Consider the following 14,286-nt stretch of genomic DNA (forward strand, 5'->3'; position numbering starts at 1 on the left):
GTCCCCAAGAGAAGCCAACAGTATGCAACTGAGTTTCACAAGCCCGGCTCATGAGATCAGAGACTCAGGACCAGTGTAGGGTCGTGACTCCGGTTTGACTCCCCAAGGGGTCAAGAATGTTCAAGAATGTTAAGAATGTTTCTACTAAATGAGGAGGCTGGAGATCAGCTTATGCCAGATGGCGATAAATGGCCTGTCCCCAAACAGAAACTTCCCACTGTGACTGTGAAGAGGCTCTAACTGATGTCAGAAAGTCATCGCCTGTTCCAGACAGTCAGAGGGTGGCTCCCACCCCAAGCAATTTTCACAGTCGCTGTCAGAACCTAGTGGGGGGAGGATTCAGTTGCTTTAGAACCTCAATGGATCTCCTAGTTTCTTATCCAGGCACCCCTCCTTAAAAGGGTGACCCCCTCCACCCAGAGAATGAAAAGTCAGCTGCTGGTCCTATCAAATAATCTGTACCTCTCTCTGGCACATGCTCCTTCGTAAGCCCGCATGAAGGCAGACCACACCCCAGCGAAGGGGAATGTTTAGGAAGTATTTAACCGGGTTCAAAATTCCTTTTGCCATTGGACCCTGCCCAATGTAAACACTTCTCAAGGACTCTCTTGGGTGAAAAGAATAATGAATAATAATGAATTATTTTTCCTGCACCATACATGGCTCAGGTACCCAGAGTCAAATGAACCCCTTTGGTTCTGTATTAGCCCCAGTAAATTAAAAATTGTGATCTTTCTGTATTTAATCTCTGAAATTTATATCCCAGTGACATCAGGAGAAGATGGATTCATTCTACAACTGCCTTGACCTCTAATTACAGAGCAATATGATGGGGCAGCCTGTGATAGCAGGGGTCTGTCTGGGCTTAATGACCCTTACAGCCCTCTGTTCCTAAGGGCTGCTGGCTGGAGGTCTGAAAACAGGACCAAGAGCTACTGCTAGTGAAAATTAGTAATGTTTTTCTATTATTCCCATTGAACAGAAGGAGAACCAAGGCCCAGAGAAACTAAGGGACTTGGCCAAGATTGCATAGGAAGACTGCAGCAGAACAGGGCTTGAACTCACCGCTCCCATGGTCTAGTCTAGGGCACCAACCACTGGACCATCATTCTGCTCTGGGTTAGGCCCCAAAGGGGGCAGATTTCTCTCAAGTAATTTTGTTTTGTATGACTACTCCAAAATTTATCTTGGTTACAAATGAATCTGTAATACCTCTTCCTTGGTTTATATCCCCAGTGCATTCCCAGGAGGTGAACCCCAGCCAATCCATCAAAGAAGGTCCCGTTGCATTCGTGGTACCTCCCATAACTCCACTGGCAAAATAGCATCCCTGATTCTTCCTGCATGTATAGGAAAGGGGAGGGGCTGCACTGCAAGGTCCTACACCACCCGCAGGGTTTCGGGATGGGACTGGAGGCTACCATGTTTGATGGCCACTTGGTAGATGTGGGAGATCCTTGGGGGGCCCTGATCAGACAATCTGCTCAACCTTGCTTGACCCCAAGAGTGGTCCTGGTCTCCCTGAACACCTCCATGCGTGGCGCTGCCCTGGTTTCCCGTGAAATGTTGTTACTTGTGAATTTCCAGGAGATTTGTGCTTTTACCTGGTGGGCTGTGGCAGACACACACTCAGTGCTCTCAGCTGAGATATCGCCAGTGCTGGGGCAGAGGTCCTGGCTGGGCACTCGGCGCCCGTAAAAGGCAGATAGGATGCTAATGGAGGTCTTGTGGGGACAGATGACCTCCACTTGCTCCCCATCACAGGCATGGGCTGTGTGGTTCTTCAGCACCTTCTGAAGGTAACCTGAGGGGAGTAAAACACAGAGATGTTGTACGCAGGGTTGCTGTAGCCATGCTGGTCCCACCTTGTCCCTGCAAAACATAGAGTCATTAGTCTGGGGAGTGCTAGAGCCACAGGGAATGAGCACACGCAGTCGCAAAGCTCCTGGCAGTGCAGGGTGGAGGGGTTGGAAGGAAGATGCAGGGACCCAGTGGGTGGGGATGGTCCTAAACTGGGATGGCATTGCAGGCAAATGCAAACAGAGAGAGGGAGGGAGGGAGAGAGAGGGATGTTGTGGCCAGGAGGGGGGCAGGGGCAGGGAAATATTGCACCAAGGCCTAAACTAAGGGTTGTCCAAAGTGGGTTAAAAGTAACAAAAACTAGCTCAACCACATAGACAGAATAAGCAAGAGTTGGAGACAAACCTTCATCGTTTTACCTGTCTTTAAAAGAACTGCGCTGGGGTTTTCAAGGTTTTCAGTGACATAGCAAACTCTGTTAGAAACAGACCAAGAGGCTTCATACATTCATGGCTTCTGAAGCCAGGGGGACAATTACAACAATCGAATCTGATCTTTTGCATAACACAGACCTCAGAAATTCACCCAGCAGCACCACCTCCAACTTGTGGCTGAACTAGAGCTTATCTTTAAGGAAGGCATCCAGTCTTGACTTAACGATGCCAAGTGAAGGAAAATGCCCCACCTTCTTTGGTGAGCTGTAGTGATGGAAGGTTAGTTTCTCTCACTGTTCAAAAGCTGCAGCTTTTTCCCACTTTCATTTTCTAACTTGAACTTCCAGCCACTGGATCTTGTTATCCCTTCACCTGCTAGATCAAAGAGCTCTGTAGTAACAGATCTGTTCTGTGCAGGTACTTACAGACCAAGCTTAAGCTGCCTCTAGAGACTGCACCTGGGGGAATCTGAGTTCAGATCACCAGCTCTTCCACAGCTTGTTATTCTCTCTCCCCCCTCACCCCCCCGGTGAGCGGAGAGCGTGGGGCACTAAGGAGATATGATGTTTAACCTGGGGGGAGATTTATATTGCTCTGCAGGAACCTGCACTGAGACCTCTCCAAGGTGACCTACTTAAAAACATGTATCCCAGGCCTTCCCCTGCAGAGCCTAACCACACGAAACGGCCATGCGTGGCTCTGGTCTCATTTACCCGGGTGTAAATCAGGAATAGCTCCACTAAAGTCAGCAGAATTAGACCATAACTAAGTTGGGGTAGGTCCTGCTTTGAGCAGGGGGTGGGACTAGATGACCTCCCGAAGTCCCTTCCAACCCTCAGCTTCTATGATTTTATGATACTAGGGTGGGGCGAACGAGCCAGTGGGGGCACAAGAATGGGGCGGCACGCTGGATCTAGTTCAGCGGCAGCAGCCCCACTTCCCCTGCAGGATCATGCCCAGTGACATCAGCTAGAGCCAGGACCATGGGCCCCGTGACCCTGGCCAGAGCAGGCTCTCCCCACAGGCTAGGACCGAGGCGGGGCAGGGCGTGGGGTGCCGCTTGGCTCGTGCTGAGCATGCTCACACAGACTGAGCGTTGCTCAGTAACATCTGCTGAAGCTGCTGCCCTCACCAGGGATTAAAAAGGTTAAAGGGAGGCAAAGGGGGCAAATCGGATGGGGTGTAGGAGGAACCGGGGTTAAACCAGCATGAGGCGCTGCCAGATGGTGGCAGGGAGCAAAGCCCTGGCACAGGGAGGGGAAGAGGGGTAAGAGTTACCCCGATGGGATGAGCCACCTGCCCTGTTTGCAAAAATAAGAGGGAGGGGGAAAGAGGCTTTTTTATCCCCCCTCCCTCATGATAGTACATCACAATCTGTTCTTCCCCTGGCGGGGTTCTGAAAGGCCCAGGGCATCCCAATGCCTAGACAAGGCAGCTCTTCTCTACCTGATATAACGAGCCTATGGGCTACAGGAGACTTGATTCAGTGAAATATTTTGCAAACACCTCCCAGAACTATGTGTCAGACACTGAGTGTTTAAAAGAGCCCCTGATCAGTTTACATGTCTGCCTAAGGTCTCCTCTCAGTTCACAAATTTGTCTTTGCTGCTGCTGTGATTCCCTGAATTGCACGCCCTTTCTTGTAACCCACTGTAAATATAGGTTTGCTCCTGCTCATTGTTTACATTTTAAAATGTTATTTTTATTACTCTTAGCACTTCCTCATTTACCTCTGTTAACATTGTGCAGATAGTTGTCCTGGTGCTATTTAATTTATATATTGAAAATATTTATAAGTAAATAGTTCTAATAGTTGTAGCAATGACATCTATGTTTCTAGTTTAGCACTTCCTATGGTTTTAGTGTGATTTTTAATTTGGAGTTTTTAATTCTAAATTTTTATAGCACAAATTTATTCTGATGGATCATGTGACTTCCAGTCTGACTGATTTCCTAGCCTAGCCTGATTTCCTCAAAAGGTAGTTTTCATTTGATCCACCAATGGGAATTGCTTTTCTCAACCATTATTTTGCCTCTCAATCCAGTCCTTAGTGAGCTTTTTCGCATGTCACTGGCTGTGTGTAGATTATTGGTTACCAAATATTCACTAAGGGCTGTGTACAATCACATATTAAATCCTTCTCAAAACAAAAATCTACTGTAATTTTTCTAGTACATAGGAACATCCATCCAGGGTCAGATCAAGATCCATCAAGCTCAGCATTGTGTCTTCTGACAGTGGCCAATGCCAGATGCTTCAGAAGGAATTAACAAAACAGGCAGCCATCGAGTGATCCTGTCGTCCACTCCCAGCTTCTGGCAGTCAGAGGCTAGGGACACTCAGAGCCTGTGCTTTATTGATGGACCCTATCCTCTAGGAACTTATCAAATTGATTTCTGAACCCAGTTTTGGCCTTCACAACATAATGAACACACATCCACAACCCCAAGATAACTTGACAGCCACAAGAATTCAGAAATAATGAGTTATATGCCCCCTAGTTTGGTGGTGAGTGTACTCACTAGGAGTGTTTGTGTTGATTCAGAATGCAGTGCACCATGGATGTGTGTGAACCATCTGTCTTTGCTACCTTGCACCTTTGTCATCCCCTGCTCCAGGGGCAACAAGTTTGATGGATGGTTGATGCCTGTCACAATCTGCTACTGCCGGACCAGAGGATGACAAAGGTGCAAGGCAGCAAATTGTGACAGGCGTACTCTCTCCATCTGAATTTGCTACCTCTGAACTAATGAGAAAGGAGAGAGGTAGCAAATTGTGACAGGGCAGCAAAAGAGAACATCCATAGATGTCAGTAACTGCTACTGGTAGGAAAATCTGGTAGCAGCAGTTTTTGACATTACACCCTGGCTGCTGGCAGGCGGTGACGGTTTTCAAACTGGAGGAGCCTGCCACATAGGACAAATGGAAGGCAGAAATCTGGGGAGGGAAGAGGTGGAGCACGTAACCCTGCATACCCCCCCCCACGTGATGCCTCTGGGGGGGGGCGCCAATCTGAGTGCTCATAAAATGCTTGGTTAGGGTTCTGAAGTGTAAGTGGAGAATTAGCTTCTTCCCCATCCCCTAATCACTGCGGTTGAGCCCTTTCTAGCAGGGAAGGTGAGCCACTGGCTGACACGAAAGCGTCTACGGAAGGATTTCCCCATGGCTGAGGCTCAAGTCTGTGTCTGAAATATGTGGCTCGTTTCAGGGAGCTTTCATTTATCAGTCAACTGAGCAGTGTGGCTTCACTGGGAACAAGAGAAGCAGCAAGAAGGCAAAGCTAAGACCCAGTGAAAGCTTGTCCTAGGTATTGAGGAACCACTGTTCCACGCTTGGAGCTCTCAGGTCTGACACGTGTCATTCCTCACCCTGATCTTCTCTCTCCTGTGCCACTAATTGTACAACAACTCCACCACGTGGGCCCCACTCAGCTACACGAGGAAATAAAATCAAGGCAAGTCACAGCTGCCTCCCTCCCAGGTTTCTACAAGTAATTTAATGACATGGACCTACCAAGTGAAAGATCCAGGTGGAGAGGTTCGTCCCTGTAAATCCCTGCCCCGTCAGCCTGCGATCCTGGGATAATTGGCAGTGATCTGTACGGCAGCAGGAGGGACCAAAGCAGCAAGAGCTACACAGTGTCAGCAAGCCAGCCAAGGCCGGAGCATGGCACTGAAGGCCACCGTCAGTTCCCATTACCATGCACACGTCAGCTTGAGCGTCTCCTGATGCTCATGAGTATATCCAGACTTTGGAGGAAAGGCCACTAGGGAACCCTCCCTGCTTCACCTCTCATGACCCCATATTTAGACAGACACCATTCCATGGGGCAGCACCAGTGCCCCCGACACTGCACTCTTTGCAGCCATTGTGGACAAGATCCGCAGGTGGTTGGGCCCACATCCAGCATAAAAGTTTTCTTGGCGTCCATTGCAATCTGGGGTGTCAGACTGAAAACTCCACAACAGCTGAAGGTGAATTACAAACCCCGAGGGCCTTATGTCATTAGCTGCGATGATGAATATAATCCAATCTGGGCACGGTGTTATTCATGCCACTGATTTCACTCAGCCCCTGAAGATCAGTGCTCAGGTGTGGCAAAAACTGCCATGTAGGTATCGGCGGGGGGCGAGGGGGGAGGAAAGAGGGAGGTTCTGGCAGCTGAAGAGGAGGCAGTTGGGATTTTTGGCTGCATGGAAGGTGAGGGTGGCAGAGTGGGATTGTGGATGTCTGTGCCCAATGGGTCAGCAGTGGAACAGTTAATGAGGTTGCAATATAAGTGGTTTTCGTTGGGTTTCAGAGATAACACTGAAGCTCAGTTCTCTTAGGGCCATCGGTTAACAGTGTCGGGCTGTCTAAGGCCAGATAGCATCTTCTTCCATTCGATTCTCTTCTGGCAGTTTTCTTTGCAGCCGTCTTGGGCTGGGGTGGGTTATTTGTAGTGAAAGTTACCATCCTTTAGAACATTTCTCTGGCAAGGGCTGGAAGCTGGCCAATGCCAAAGCTGAAGAATCATGGAATACACAGGGCCCTGACCAGGAGCAACTCACCCTCTCCCTACCCAGGATGCATCGTACTGGGCCTTTAACTAGATTTGAGCATATTGCCCTTGTCAAAATTCAGAGCCAGGTCCAGGGGGAGGAAATCTGGCTGTGAGTTGCCTTCCTCAGCCCTCCCGCTATTTGAAGGAATGATTAGCAGGGAGCTGCCCCCTCTCCGAGGGAAGAGACCATGCCTTTCAGTACCAGTACTGGCCAGGAATTGCTGAGGTTGTATGAAGGCCCTGGCAGATGGGACTCCATGCAGTCCCTTATCTCCTTCTTTCTAGGCTGATCTCACACCAGTCCCCCAAAATTATCCCCTAACAGTATGGCCCTGCCCCAGGGAGGGCTGGCGGAGGGTTCTGTGCCATCCAGGGAAGATCCTTTACATATCTACAGTGCATGCCTGAACTTGGGGATTTAAATACCACAGGTGGAAGTGCTTTGCTTACCTAATTCCCGCTTCCAATCTATGTTTTAGGCCTTGTCTACCCTGGAGTTTTAACCAGTGATGTAGCAGCATCAGTGCAGATACCTGTAGACACAGTGTACACCAGCGTAGATCTCACCCGACTGGCTCTGCTAGGCGTTTGTAGACAAGGCCGTAGAGACCCCACAAACAGCAGCTGCCCCATTTTAAAGTGGCTATCTGGGGAGAGAGCTGCCATTCAGCCGTGTTGTCTCTCAGACCGAGAACCCAACCATGTATCCGCCTCGTCTCTCCCGAGTCCATCCCGAAACCCTGGTACCAGGCACTGCTGCACAATGGGCCTTTTACCTTCCACTCCTCACGGCCTGCAGCCAGCAACACAGTAACCCTTGGAGTCAGAACTCCTGTTAGTGGCTCTGACAGATCTGTGTAGGGTTACTGGATCCAGGCTCGCTCCGGACCCCAGCGGGTTAATTTTACTCTTGGATACAGCAGCTGTTGATGTTTTTGGATCTTTTCTTGCCTTCTCTTTTCATCAGTGAGAAAAGAGTAAACAGCTGAAATCTGTCTTGGCTTTTCACGACTGGTTCATTCATCTTAATGTCAGTACAAAGGAGGGAAGCAAAGGCATTTCTTGGAAATGACTTTGGTTCGAGGAAAGAACAATGCTGGCCCAACTGCGTGAAAGATGCTTTTGGGGCATTGGTGCCCCTGAGAGACCAGAGACAGGAACAACAAGGCCATAGAGCCACACTCGCAACTGGAAAAGTTCTGTTCTTCAAGGGTCCCCACGGAGCACATTGGGACCAGCTTGTAATTGATTATTTTCCATTATAGGGTGGTGCCTAGGGGCCCCAATTAGGATCAGGCCCAATTTGTTCTAGGTGCTGCACATACATGGTAAGAGATGGCCCCTGCTCCAAAGAGACAAGACCGACAAAGGGTGGGGGAAAGCAAATATAGTTATTCCCTTTGCACAGTTAGGGAAACTGAGGCACAGAGCGATGAAATGACTTGGCCAAAGCCATACAAAGGGGCAGTGGCAGAGCCTGGTTATTCCCAGCCTGGTGCCTTATGCTTTAAAACTGAATTTGGTGTTGCGAAACGAAACAGACTGATAGTCCCAAAGATTGAAGTGTTCCACTTAGCCAAAGGACAGGGGTGGCACAGACAATTTCCCCCATTGGGGCCATTCTTCGTAGCCCATTCAGTCCTTTGGGCCAATTAGTATAAATGAATGTGGGCACCTCTCCATTAGGAGCTAGACCCCTTATTACAATCTATAAATATCTACATGGGGAGTGGAGATTTAATAATGGCTCTTCAGTCTAGCAGAGAAAGGAATAACACAATTCAATGGCTGGACGTTGAAGCTAGACAAATTCAGACAAAATATAAGGTGTAAATTTTAACCATGAGAGTAATCAACCACTGGAACAACTCACCAAGTGTTGCTGTGGATTCTGCATCGCTGACCCTTTTTAAATCAAGATTGGACGTTTTTCTAACAGATCTGCTCTAGGAATTACTTTGGGGCAGTTCTCTGGCCTGTGTTCTACAGGAGATTGGTCTAGATGATCACAGTAGTCTTTGGAATCTATGAATCTGGCCTCCTACATAACCCTGACCATAGACATTCACCCACTGATTCCTGTAGCGGATGGAAGGATTTTCCCAATGATGTAAACCAACCCTAGCGAGCTCAATAATTTGGGGGCATTTAAAACATACCAGGCCAAATTCAGCCCTGGTGTAAGAATGCACCAATCCCCTTGGCCTATGAGCCAAATCCTGACCTCAATAGAGTTGCTATGGATTTATGCTGGTGTAGCTTAACACAGAATTTGGCCCGTTGGGACCACTGACTTCAGTATGGCTGCACTAGAACTGGGAGAAGTTTTTTGGCTGAATAGTAAATTCTCTCAAAAAATGCAGCTTTGAGGCGACCAAACTATTTCAATCTTGATTTAAAGGCTTCAATTTACAGAGATGCCACCATTTACTCCAGTTCAAACCAGCAAGTGACCTGGGCCCCACACTGCAGAGGAAGCGAAAACCCTCCATGGTCCCTACCAATCTAACCTGGGGGGAAATTCCTACCTGACCCCAAATATGGTGACCAGTTCGATTCTGAGCATGTAGGTGAGACCCACCAACCAGACAGCTGGGAAAAAATGATCTATAGTAGCTCAGAGCCCTCCCTTTCTAGTGTCCCATCTCCAGCTGTTGGAGTGCCCTCATTAGCAAGATTTGGCTTGATGAGCACATATTATTATTACATTTGCTGTAATTAATTATTCAGGAACCAGAACAATAAACAAACCCTTAAACAGCAAGATTCAAAGAGGGATTGGACATTTATATGTATAATAAGACTATGCAAACCTCAAAATTAATTATAATAACCAGAGTATTGGAAGGGATATAAAACTTCCTGTTTCAGGGCTTAAGACAACCTCTAACTATCAGGGATGAGGAAGAGATCTTCATGGGGGACAGATTATCACCCAGCTGCCTACTGCAGAACCATTTGGTACCTGCCACTGTTGGAGACACTGGACTAGATGAACTCCTATGTTTGATCTAGTTTGGAAATTCCTAGGTTAATTTGAACAGGAGCATTCTGGGAACTGTAGTTCAGATGGTCTCACAGGTCAGGAAAAAAAATCATACTTTTGGCACCCCACAACACCTGAGAATGTGGTCCAAACAAGAGAGATTTAATTGCTTTGTAGCCTGTAACATGGTGTTGGCCTGCTCTTTAAACTCCTGTTTATACTGAATGGCAAACTGAATTTACAATGGCAACTTAATTGATTTTGGTGGTTTTATTAAAGCTCCAGTTCCTGGAGTCAAGTGAATATATGAGACTCTCAGCTTTTTTTTTTTTTAAAGGAAGTTTCTAGTCCTGATGGTCATGGAGAAAAACATGAGCTGAGGGCACCCTAAAGGCTCAAAACTCAGAAGGCACCTAATAATCCAAATCTGTATCAACCTATAGTGGGTTTTCCTTTAATCTCATGATTTTTAAACTGATTTTATGAGATTTAGGTGCCTGAGGCCAAGCATTCAAAAATCATCCAGTACTGAAGTGTACTCCCAACACCCACTGTCTCTTGTAGATGGCATCTCCCAGCAATGATTGTCCTGACAGTTCAACAGTTTTCTTTGTAACCATTAAAACTAAAAACTTATTTTAAAATGAAATCTGAAATGTGGCCAAAGCTGATGAGGACACTGGCAGAATGTGGGCATATGGTATGTCGCGTAACAACAGGGTCCAGTTTCTGCTTTCACAGATGCTGGAGGATTGAGGCATGTTGCTTTAGGGGCGTTAGAATTAAACAGGCTTCAGGCCACATGTTGAAGGAAAAGGGCTCGTAGGGAATTATTCCGGTCTCGAGGTTTCCGTGACTCAGACCCTCTTCTCATGATTACGAAGTTACCATAACCCAGCCTGATGAAGTCACTTCCTTTAATCTTACTGCAGCCCCATCGGCTATTCTTGGTAACATCTTGATATGCATCAGTGCCTCTGTAGCATGCTTAGGCTCAGTGAAAGGCAGGCTCATTGTCCCAACTAACGCTGGGCTGGTTGTTGTGAAAGCCAAAAATACACAGCAGGTTTCAGTTTACCACAGAACAGGAAGCAGGAGGCATTTGCTTTTTCAGTCCATGAGTCTTTGGACAATGGTGGGTGAAAACATTTCACACTTTCTGGTTAGGCCCAAATCTCTAGAGGCTGAGCTGTGGTGGCCGGGGTTTGGTTGAGCTTAGTTGGAGAAATGTCACATGCAATGATGGTCACACAGCAGGGCCAGTTTCACTACTTGCATAAATGGGTGTGACTCCATCGAAGTCACAGGAGTCTGGGGAGTTCAGGACCACTGATCCCAGAGGGGTACGTGTAGCTGGGGTCATTAATTCTAGGGCCAGACATTTATAGTCTCATAGACTCTAAGGTCAGAAGGGATCATTATGATCATCTAATTTTCTGCCCTGGGGAAAATTCCTTCCTGACCCCAGATATTAAACCCTGAGCATGTGGGCAAGACTCACCAGCCAGACATCCAGAAAGAATTCTCTGTAGTAACTCAGAACCCCCCATCTAACACCCCTTCACAGGCCATAGGGCATATTTATCACCAGTAATCAAAGATCAGTCATTTGCCAAATTAGCTGTCCCATCATACCATCCCCTCCATAAACTTATCAAGCTCAGTCTTGAAGCCAGCTAGGTTTCTTGCCCCCACTGCTCCCCTTGGAAGGTTGTTCCAGAACTTCACTCCAAATCACCCTCATCCCTTGAGTTCAGATGGGTTTGGATTCCAGGGGCACAATGAAAAACCCCGGCAGCTCATGTTCCAGCCAGAGACTCCCTTTGTGGCTATGTGCTCAGCCGACCCCTCCTTTCATCCTGTGCCTCTTACAGGAGCAAAACACTGCTCAAATGAGGGTCCCAAATACATATTGCTGGGCTGCCCCCACTGGGCTGCCCTCCAGGGTCAGGCTGTGCCTGCCTCAGTTTCCCCCACACAAAGGAATATTCCTTCCCTCAGTGGCACATGCAAACCCTTTTAGTCATGCAGATTCTTCATGGTAAAACAAAACCCCCAGATCACAATGCACCAGCTCTTCAATCCCATGCAAGGGTCTCTGTCGCCAGGTCACCCACGTGAGAGTCATTAACCACTTGGTCCCAGTTCCAGCCCCCACCTGAGAGTTCCCAGACCCCCTGCTCTCCCATGAGCCTTCTCCTGAAGCCCAAAGGCAGGTCTCCTGTGAGAGGGCCCCCCTCCGGGCTCCTATCTCTTCGCCTATGTGCCCCATCCCATGCAGGGGAGCCTCCCTCTGGGACCAGCCCCTGGCTCGCAGGCCTGGCTTACACCGACCAAGCCGGTTCCTCCCCTCATTCCCAGGGGCCTCTGCACCGGCCTGCCCACAACTTGGTAGGCTTCTCCAGCTCCAGCTTACAAGAGCCTGCCCCAGAACTCAGCCTCACAGCCCCATTACTGCTCTCCTGTACAGGCCTCCTGTAGCTCTTTCCCCAGGGCCACTCAGCATCTTCTGTCTGACTGTCTGTCTCCGGCAGCTCTCCCCTGCCCCTTCCTGCCTTCCCCCTCTGGCCAGGTTCCTTCCCGTAAACCCAGCTGGCCAGCCACAGGTGTACTGGGCTCGCTCTTCTTTCAAGGGTCCAGTCACCCTGTGAGCCAGGTTCTGGAGGCTGCTGGGCTTCGTCTGTGTGCCTCACAGCTCACTCACTGGCCAGACCTCCACGGGGCAGGGAGGAAACGTTCCCGAGTTAAAGCCTCCTTGAGTTTCAGCTCACAGAAGGGATCTTCCTAGAATTTATTTGCTGCTTTGGGACTTTGCCATCCTAGCCTGGCCAGCAGCAGCGCCGGCGGCAGGCAGAGCCCTGCTCCTAGACCATTCGTAGCACACACAAAATGGCCACAGCTATGGGAAGGCATTTGTTTGCTCCAGGGTCTGATCTGGGCCAGACAGAGAATGGTCGTGCTGGTAAATCGTGGCCGGCTTGAACTCAGACAGGGTGTATTTGTTCATGTCACTCATTCCCTGCCCCACCAGAACCAACCACAGCCTGGCCACCCCCAACAAACATAACCATGCCCTGCCCTCCAGCTGCACTGGTGAGAATCCCTCCCTGGAGAGGGCAGAGAAATCGAATCTCTTGCATGTACAATTAGAGGAAGTTGTCCTCCCATCTCCACCCCACCCGATCCCCATTCACTGTCTGATAAGAAGTGGCAGCAATAACAGGGCTAAGACTTAAGACAATTCCTTCCCCCTTTTCCCCCACCTACCCTCACCCCACACTATCCCACCTCACAAACTCACCCGAGAACTCAGGAGCTGCCTTCAGCACGGTTGAGAAGCAAAGGAAGCCCAGCACTGCCCCCAGACCCGAGACCCGCGCCTCATGCAGCCGCCGAGGTCCAGTCATCCTGCAGCTTATCCCAGCTTCCCTGCTGCCTGGGTGCCGGAGCCACCACGACTCCAGTCCGGGTGGGGTCTGTCATCTTTCCTTGCTGCTGGCTCTAGAGCTCAGAGGCTCCTATTGTCCATTAACAATGGGCTGGTTCTTTGCATTGCCAGAATTACTAGGAACTGTGTTTGTGTGTGTGTGTGTGTGTGTGTGTGTGTGTGTACGCCCATGCGTGCACCTCTCACCCTTCAGTGAGAAAATGACTAATTAATTAACCAGTAAAGTCTCATTCTCAGAGCTGGGTATTTCGCCCTCCCCCCTCTCCCCCCCCTTAAAAGGAGGAATATCCTACAAGTCCCTCGGGAATTCTACAGCGGGAATGGGTGGTGAATTGTGCCATGGAGCTGGGCGTACAACGTTCTCACTGCCGGTGAAACCGGCCAAAACGGACCGAAACAATAACTCCATCCCTCTCCCAATCAGGGGTTCAGGTATTAGGCCAGGTTTCTAGCTTACACTTTAGTTTCTGGAAAAGATGCAAAGCCATTTTCACTGTTTAAAGATGAATAAAGATATTAAATATATATAATTTCCAGCTCAGCAAATGTCCGGTTATTCTCCGTTTTGCATGGAATGGAATGGTGCCAGGGGCTGCCTGCCACACAAACAGGCATTTTCCAGAGGAAATGTCCACCCTGTACCAACCACACAATTGCTCATGAAATGATCCCTTGCAGGAAAATTCACTCAGGGAGAGGTGGTGGGCTAGTTCTCCCCTGGAGCAGTAAAGCCCTGTAGTGTCTACCACTATGTATTCAGTTCTAGCTTGCCTCTATTCATCCATAGCTGTTTTTCCCTGCCGAGAAATCAGTCATTTGTTTCAGGCTATTGACCTTTTTAGAGACACACAGCACTTTCACAAGGGGGCAAAGATCTTCAACACTGTGTTGTTGTGCCTGGCAGTCTGAAAGGATTACAACTTGGTCTGTTACTTCAGCTGTAGAATTTGGATAAGCCCAAAACAGAGGATTCCCTCATCCACTGTCCAGTGAACCAGCTGATTAGACTCTGAGGTCAGCCACAGAAAGACAAGTCAACAGTGTCAGGGGCAAGGGCCCCAAGCACAACTCTTT

General features: G+C 48.8%; 1 protein-coding gene across 4 annotated transcripts in view; it reads right to left on the reverse strand.

Annotated features, from left to right (window-relative positions):
- Positions 1-13,269, reverse strand: part of LOC137154038 (protein eva-1 homolog C-like) — a 31,700-nt gene extending 18,431 nt beyond the window's left edge. For all 4 annotated transcript variants that reach the window (XM_067549788.1, XM_067549789.1, XM_067549787.1 and 1 more), the window contains exons 1-2: positions 13,066-13,269; positions 1,605-1,804 (exon numbers count right to left, since the gene is read on the reverse strand). In XM_067549788.1, the coding sequence (XP_067405889.1) occupies positions 1,605-1,804; positions 13,066-13,171 (306 nt within the window). In that variant the 5' untranslated portion in view covers positions 13,172-13,269. The remainder of the gene's footprint in view (positions 1-1,604; positions 1,805-13,065) is intronic.
- Between the last annotated feature and the right edge of the window lie 1,017 nt (positions 13,270-14,286).

The sequence above is a fragment of the Emydura macquarii genome, unplaced genomic scaffold (genome assembly GCF_026122565.2).
Source record: "Emydura macquarii macquarii isolate MOO-44397 ecotype Brisbane River unplaced genomic scaffold, CSIRO-AGI_Emac_v2 contig_1253, whole genome shotgun sequence".
Lineage (NCBI taxonomy): Eukaryota > Metazoa > Chordata > Testudines > Chelidae > Emydura > Emydura macquarii.